This window comes from Elephantulus edwardii, unplaced genomic scaffold (assembly GCF_000299155.1).
Source record: "Elephantulus edwardii isolate Elephantulus edwardi_28Jun2011 unplaced genomic scaffold, EleEdw1.0 scaffold00005, whole genome shotgun sequence".
In the NCBI taxonomy this organism is placed as follows: domain Eukaryota; kingdom Metazoa; phylum Chordata; class Mammalia; order Macroscelidea; family Macroscelididae; genus Elephantulus; species Elephantulus edwardii.
The window spans coordinates 7,772,003-7,780,675 of NW_006399755.1; the positions used below are offsets into that span (position 1 = coordinate 7,772,003).

An 8,673-nucleotide genomic window follows, 5' to 3' on the forward strand; every position below is an offset into this window, starting at 1 on the left:
GATGATGGTAAAAGAGCCTATTATCCAGGGAGCTCTGGTGGCCTAGTGGCAAGACGCTGCACTACAATCCCAGAGTTACACGGTTCAAATCCACCAGATGCTCTGCTGGAGAAGGAGGGGGCAATCTCCTCCTGTACCAGTCAGATCTGATTTGACGGTACACGTAAAAATAATACAATAAAAATAAAAAAAAAGAACCTATTTTCCGACTAATGTTTGCTTTGGCAATAATGAACACAGTGTGAAGCAAGAGTTCAGCTGTCTGATGGTTAGCTTATGTGTCCTCTTAGTTGGCCATGATTCTCAGTTGTTTGACATGTATGTGATGATACAGTTGGGTAGTTAGGTGATAAGGTGGTTCTTCATTTTATGATCTGCTGTGGTCATCTTTTATTTTCTCATAACATTGGATTTTGCATATTCTGATCTTTGGAACCTAATCGTTTTAATAAGTAATGGAATTGGCATACTTTCTTTACCTCATACCAAGAAATTACAAAGTTTTTAGTCTGTCTATGGAAATTGCCTAGAAGAGCTGCCACCAAACTTTTCAGACCAATAAACCATTTTTATTATCCTTGATAACTGTTTTAACATTATTCTCAAACCTCCAATGCTTTTTTTCTTTCCTCTTTCAGCTAGATACAACTGGCCTCTATTTCTTTGAGAAAATGGAAGTAATCCAAGATAGTTGTTTAACAGCTCTGTCCAACAGCTTACTAATAATCACTTTTTTCCCTTGATTTTGAGAACGTTCTTGGTTCTTCCCCACCCCCCCCTTGGTTCTTTTTCTGTAATGATTTGTCTTCCTCATGTTCAGTAAAAGGCAGTTAGTTCTCTTCTTCTAGTATCCAGGGCTGTAACATTGAGAATCATCTTTGACTCTTGTCTTCTGGTCACATTCTACATCCAGCCCAGTGATCAGAATTGTGTGTTCTGCTTTCAGTACTTCTCTCGATTCTGACAACTTTTGTGCTGCTGCTGACATACTGATCCAAGTTATCATTACTTCTTCCTGGATTACTTTCATATAGTATCTGTCTGATCTTTCTTGTTTTACCCTTTCTCCCTAAGTCTTTTCTTTAAAACTTTCCTCAAAATAAAGTCAGAAGTCTTATTCTGCCTACAACACTTAAACTCATTGCCATTGAGTTATAACCTGCTCAGAGCTGACCCTCTGTTGAGTTTCCATGGCTGTAAATCTCCCAGGAAAAGACTTCCCTTCTTTCCTCCACAGAACCAATGGGGTGCATGCCTTTTGGATTAGCAATTCAATTCTTTACGGACTACACACCAAAACTCTGTCTATAAGACCCTGTGAAATCTTTTTATCTCAATACATACAACTTTTTGCTTTGCATCAATCACACTCTGGGGTGAAGGGGCGATGTTTTCTCCTCTGCAAATACTCACTGAATATGTTTTTGGGATATAGCAGAACAAAATATGTAAGCATTCCTACCCTCTTGGTGCTTATCATTGTAAATACAGAAAATGTTAAATAGTCTAATCGCTACAAAGATAAATAAAGCAACATAAATATTCAAAGATTTGTTTAATATTGGTTTGACCTTACAAAGTTGATAGTCTAATTGTAAAATTATAATACATACAGTTGGGCTTTCGTAGTATTTTCATATTATCTAAAGAAACAAGATTTTTCTGTTTGCATTTTTATTACTATAACTCAAACCCTGCCATTTATGAGTATATTTATTCCACTTCAACTGCTTTTACTTAGGACTTCAGAAATTATCAGTACACATTACCAGTAGTTCAAGGTTTGGTGGTTGATATGGAAGTTCGGAAAACCAGCATCAAAATTCCCAGCAACAGATACAATGAGGTAAGATTTGTCATGAAGGCATATCTTTTTATAGTTGAATATGTAAGTAACAGTGAAAATTATCATGTATAAATTTTTCTTTTAGTAATAAACAACAGAATTAATTTACAATATTATATGGTTAGTCTAATACTGGGGAAATTTCATTGCAAAAAGAGAAAACTTGTGATTTACTCAATCATTGGTTGTGCCATTGTTTGTACTTTTACATTTTTGGTGCTCCATAATCAATGATAACTATGCATTTTGATTAAGGTAGAAAATTAACATTACATCTGTAATAGTAATGGTGATTTTGAATTTTTTACCATGCTAACCTTTGTCCTTAATGTTTAATCAGTCAACAGTACATATCAAGTCTTAAAATTACTTTTAATTGGTAACATTTGATGTAATAAGGTACAATCTGTGACTAAAATGACATAAACACACATATCAACAAAATTCTATAAGCAATGCTCTTACTTACCATATGAAATCTTTCTTGAATTTAAAACATTCTCAGAATAAATCCTAAAATGTCATCTGGTATTCATCAATGTTTTTAAGAACAATGATCTTGAAAACTTATTTTTATAATAGCAGGTATGATATTTTATTAGACAAAGTAATAACCCCTTGAACATTCTTTCCAATACTCCTTAGATTTCTTAATATAGAACAATTGCTTTCTTCCCTTTTTTAATTCAATCATTTATTCTCTGACTCATTTATTTCACCATTACAGTATCATTTTTATGAGGTATGCACGTGTTGTTGTTGTTGTTATGTGCCATCGAGTCATTTCCGACTCATAGCGACCCTATGCACAACAGCCCTAAACCCTGTTCTCTCTTGCGCCAACCGCACTGCCTCTGACACACCCATCCCGATTACCCCAGTCACTGAATCAATCCATCTCATACAGGGTCTTCCCCTCCTGCGTTGTCCCTCAACCCTCTGAAGCATGATGTCCCTCTCCAAGGACCCATCCCTCCTGGCAACATGTCCAAAGTATGTCAGACGAAGCCCCAGAATCCTTGCCTCCAAGGAGTAGCTTGGTTTTATCCTCTCCAAGATAAATCTGTTTGTTTTCCTGGCAGTCCAGGGTACATTCAGTACCCTTCTCCAGCACCACAGCTCAAAAGCATCCACTCTCCTTCTGTCCTCCCTAGTCATTGTCCAACTCTCTGATGCATAACAAGCGATTGCAAATACCATGGCCTGTATCAGACGCACCTTAGTCTCCAGAGAGACACTGTTGCTCCTGAGTACCTTAGAGAGGTCCCTAACAGCAGACTTTCCAATCGTGATACGCTTTTTGATTTCCTGACTGCTGGTGCCAAGAGTGTTGACTGTGGAGCCGAGCAAACTGAAGCTGTGAACACTCTCAATCTCTTCATCATCCATCCTGATGCTGCCAGTTGGTCCAGTGGTGAGAATCTTTGTCTTCTTGACATTGAGCCTCAGTCCATACTGAAGGCTGTAGTCCTTAACCCTTCGCAGCAAGTGCATGAGGTCCTCCTCAGTTTCAGCAAGCAGGGTTGTGTCATCTGCATAACGGAGATTGTTAATAGACCTTCCACCAATCCTGATGCCACAATTCTCCTCATAGAGCCCAGCCTCTCGGATAATCTGCTCTGCATACATGTTGAAAAGGTATGGAGACAGGATGTTTGACTGGAATCTTGAGATTCGGACTCAGCATTATCATGAGATTGGCCTTAATGGGTAAAGAAAGCCTTTACCCATGGCTTTGTTTGTGGCAACTTTTTTCTGGACATTGGAAATTAGTAGCCAGAATGCATAATTAATTTTCTTCTGAAGAAAAATTACCAATTTTTAACTTTTATGTAAGTGACTAACAAACTTTATAACCTATTGACTTAAAACACCTCATAACTTCCTCAGCAAACTCTGTTGTCTCCACTTTAATCTCATATGCAGTCTGTTTGCATTTGCCTGGAATAAATGCCTTTTTGGTGTCTCTCTTTTATCTCTCAAAAGTCAAGTCAAATGTACCTAATGTTAAAAAAAAAAGTCATTGCTGTCCTGTTTTCAATTATGAGTTCTCTTAGCAGTAATTTACTTTGTTGTTGTTATTGTTGTTTTTATTATGTGCCATCAAGTCATCAGCGATTCATAGTAACTCTTTATGTACAACAACCCTAAACCGTATTCTGTCCTGTGCCAGTCTTCTATCTGGCACACCTATCCCTATTACCCCAGTCACTGAATCAATCCATCTCATTGAGGGTTTTCCTCTCTTGGGCTGTCCCTCCACCCTCCCCATGCATGACATCCCTCTCCAAGGACTAATCCCTCCTTGCAACATGTCCTAAGTATGTCAGACAGAGCTTCAGAATCCTTGCCTCCTAGGAGCAGCCTGGTCTTACCCTCTCTAGAACAAACCTGTTCGTTTTCTTAGCAGTCCATGGTATATCCAGTACTCTTCTCCAGCACCACAGCTCAAAGGCATCAATTCTCCTTCTATCATCCCTAGTCATTTTCCAGCTTTCTGGTGCATAGAAAGTAATTGCCAACACAGTTGCCTAGATCAGGTGCACCTTGGTCTCCAGACTGATGTCGGTGCTCTTTTGTATTTTGATGAGGTCTCTGACAGCATACTTTCCCAGTGCAATTCGTCTTTTTGTTTCCTGGCTGCTGATACCAAGAATGTTGATTGTAGAGTCAAACAATCTAAAGCTGTTCACAATCTCAGTCTCTTCACCATCTATCATGCTGCTGCCAGGTGACCCAGTGATGAGAATCTTTGTTTTCTTGGTGTTGAGCTTCAATCCATATTGAAGGCTTCAGTCCTTGACTTTCTGCAACAGATGCTTCAGATCCTTCTCAGTTTCACATATTTGTGACAAGTATTGTGATAAAAAAATACTATTGCCTGTCATATGATTGATTGGATGATTGAAGAAGAGTGTTAAACCTTGAACATAACATGGACCACCAAGAAAACAAATAGGTCTGTCTTGGAGAGGGTGAAACCAAGTTTCTGTTTGGAGGCTAGGATTTTGAAGCTCCGTTTCACATATTTGGGGCACGTGGCCAGGAGGGACTAATCCTTGAAGGATATTATGCATGGAAGAATGGAGGGACAGTGCAGGAGAGAAAGACCCTGGATGAGATGGATTGATATAGTAACTGAGACAATAGGGTAGGTGTATTGGAATCATTGAGACTGGCTCAGAACAGGGCAGGCTTCAGAGCTGTTGTACACAGGGTCACTATGTGACTCACAGGTGACTCAGTGGCACGTAACAACATCACATGATTGATGCCTAGTAAATGTTAATTTTTAACTCCTTTATTATAAGGCCACACTTTAAGAAGTACAGGCAACTGAGTAAGTCTTCAGAAAAGAGAGTAGGATGCTAGCAGTAAAATGTCAGAGTTTTGTCCTTTACTGCACTTACTGAAACAGTCCATACAGCAGTTCATAAAGCTAAGTGGCAGTGTGATCTCCCCCACCTTACCACCCAGATTCTACCTCAGATGCAAAGAGACAATGGTCACATCAGACAGCTGTTCTGACTTAAATTCCTTATTTTCAACAGGAACTAATTTTTTTAAAAATTTTATTTTATTCATTTAAATGAACATTTACAGAGATTTTGGATTTTCATTCATTCATTGTTGCACTTTTTTCTTTACCCCCAGGAACTAATATTTTTTATAACACCTTCGTAGACGTAGATTTCAGAAGTTTGTAGGGGATATACAGTTACAGGAGTGATGATAGTCACAAACCCACATTTATGCATGTCAGACATTTATAGTTCTCACTGTTCAAGTGCAATATACCGTATTTTTTACCCAACAGTAATATATTAGCCTGTTCACCTTAATAACTAAATGAAATTATAAAATACATCTTAACAATGGAGAATGTGGAAGTGTGGAATACCTAAAAGAAGGTGAGCATTATAATTGCCCACCTTTACTGTGTGGAGTTTCCAGGCCGTAGCACAGGGAAGAGGAACCAAAATTGAGCTACGAGATCTCCCCAGTTGAGAAGACAGGGTTGAGAATATAGAAAGGCCATGATAACTCATTGGAGTTGTCAAGGACTTCATTACTCAGAACAACCAGTATCTTTGGAATCAGAAGTCAATCAGATGATGTATTGTGTTGGACCAATTTTCTGCAAAAGTCCTTTATAAACTGTTAAAAGCTAAGGTGTTACTTTGATAACTAAAATGTGTCTGACCTAGCCTATGACCATTTCTTTTTTTTTTTTTTTAATTTTTGTGTGCGTGTACCATCAAATCAGATCTGACTGGTACAGGAGGAGATTGTCCCTCCTTCCCCGGCAGAGCATCTGGTCGATTCGAACCATGCGCCTCTGGGATTGTAGTTGCAGTTCCTTGCCTGTAGTTGCAGTTCCTTGCCGATCATTTCTGTCAACTCATGCACGTGAAAGCTAAACTGTGAAAATGATGTCACATAAAAGTCCATACACTTTAATTTCTTGTTAAAGAATATTGATTATATCATGGACTGCCAGAAGAGTTATCAAATCAATCTTAGAAGAAATATAAAAATGTTCTTAGAAAGGATCGATAACAACACTTCATCTTGTTTAATTTGAATATGCCATCAAGAAAGACCAGTAAGATGAATTTGCACAACAGCCTCAACAATAGGCTCAAATGTATAAACAAATTACGGAACTAGCACAAGACTGAGCAATGTTGCACATAAGGCTACACATACATTTATCACGAGGATAGGTTTTGCAGCATAAATTACAGAAAAGAGCACTCTATAGATCCACCAGGAGTGCCTATCAAGTTATGAGCAAATAATCAGTACATGTGCATGAGGAACTAATAGAAAAGTTAGCATATTTTCATAAATGGCAAGAAATAGTGTGAATTCCTGCCTCTGAAAACAAGATCCAGGGTCAGCTATGAGTTGGTTCCAACTCAATAGCACACAACAACAACCACCAACCAGAATACAGGGGGAAAACCTTGTATTAAAAAACAAAACCAAATTATCCCTAGTAGTCTAAGTTACCAATAAATTCAGACTGTTCAGGTCTCACACAAAACAGCTTAAATGACGCCTCTAAAAAAAAACGGAAAACCCGTGTTTCCAAACTTATTAGTCCTTGAGCAAATCTATTTTTAAAAAATCATTTCTTTTTAACTCTTTTTTATGTTTTTTAAAATGCTACTTTTTGTGTGTTGTGTTGTTGTTGTTGTTATGTGCCATAGAGTCACTTGCGACTCATAGCAATCCTGTGTACAAGACCCTAAATGCTACTCTATCCTGTGTCAACCTTACCGTCTCTGACACACTCACTCCCACCACCCCAATCACAGAATTGATCCATCTCATCGAGGGTCTTCCTCTCCTGCGCCATTCTCTACTCTCTCAAACATGATGTCCCTCTCTAAGGACTGGTCCCTCCTTGCAACATGCCCAAAGAATATCAGACGAAACTTTAGAATCCTTGACTCCAAGGAGCAGTCCGGCTTCACCCTCTCCAGGACAAACCTGTTTGTTCTCCTAGCAGTCCATGGTATATTCACCACACTTCTCCAGGACCACAGCTCAAAGGTATCAGTTCTCTTCCACCAATCCTGATGCCACATTACTCCTCGTACTGTCAAATTGGATGTGACTGGTACAGGAGGAGATTGCCGCTCCTTCTCTGGCAGAGCATCTGGTGGATTCAAACCGCATACCTCTGGGATTGCAATACAGCTTCTTGCCACTAGGCCACCAGAGCGCCCTTAAAAAAATAAGTCTTAAGAATATTTAAAGGACCACCAAAAAATCCAGCACTCAAAAAGATAAAATTAATAATATGGTAGTTAATAAAAATATTTTTATTTTATTAACCCTATAATGTATGTTTTAAATACCTTTTTATAATAAAATAAACGTGCATCAAGGATATAGTCTACATTTTAAAGCAAGAAAGAATCCTCTTTGGGTTTCCTTCACACCGAGGGATACCAACTTTTATAAATGACATAAGAAGATAGAAACGTTTTCTTTTTTTTTAAATTTTAAAATAAAATAATACTTCTGGGGAGCTCTGGTGGCCTAGTGGCAAGAAGTTGCGCTGCAGTACCAAAGACGCACAGTTTGAATCCACCAGATGCTCTGCTGGAGAAGGAGGGGCAATCTCCTCCTGTACCAGTCACATCTGATTTGACAGTACACATACACAAAAACAATAAAAATAACTTCCTTAAAAATCTACCACCTAATTACATCATAGAAAAATAGCCTATTTTTTTTGTAAAAATAAATACTTTGTTAAAATTGTCTATTTTTAAAATCAGCAATTATTTTTTTCATATAAAGAATTTTCTAAACATCCATAGAGAAAATACAAATATATAATACTGAGTGCAGAGCAGACAGTTTGCATGTTTGCAAATAGTCAAAATACTCTGTTGCCAGATAGTTAATACTTTTGGTACATTATCGTACAAACTTAAACCTCTTAGGAATTTAAAAGCTACTGCTTTTACTCTCTGATGGCAAGTTACACATAAGGAAAGTTTCTCCCAATAGCAGAAGGCCAGACTGGTTAGAAATAGACATATTCATTCCATATTTCCCCTAAGCTCAAAGTGCTGAAATCCCAGGCAAAGACCAGAACCCCTGACACTTTAAAATTAATGAGAACATAGCTGTGGAGATAAGGAATGGGAACTTGTAACATTCAAGAGCCTTTCAACATCATTTTACTGGATCATTCCTGTCCAAATGTTCACACAGAACATTTTCACCAAAGTGTATACCAACTTGGTCAAGGTTGTCATTAAGGAGAGTTTATCTAAAAACTCTTTTCGACTCTTTTTTTTTTT

At 38.0% G+C, this 8,673-nt stretch overlaps 1 protein-coding gene across 1 annotated transcript in view; it reads left to right on the forward strand.

Moving 5' to 3' along the window:
- The window catches only part of ZFYVE9 (zinc finger, FYVE domain containing 9), a 171,031-nt gene that overhangs the window by 119,891 nt on the left and 42,467 nt on the right, over positions 1-8,673 (forward strand). The window contains exon 11 of the mRNA XM_006879680.1: positions 1,742-1,846. Coding sequence (XP_006879742.1) covers positions 1,742-1,846 — 105 coding nt within the window. The remainder of the gene's footprint in view (positions 1-1,741; positions 1,847-8,673) is intronic.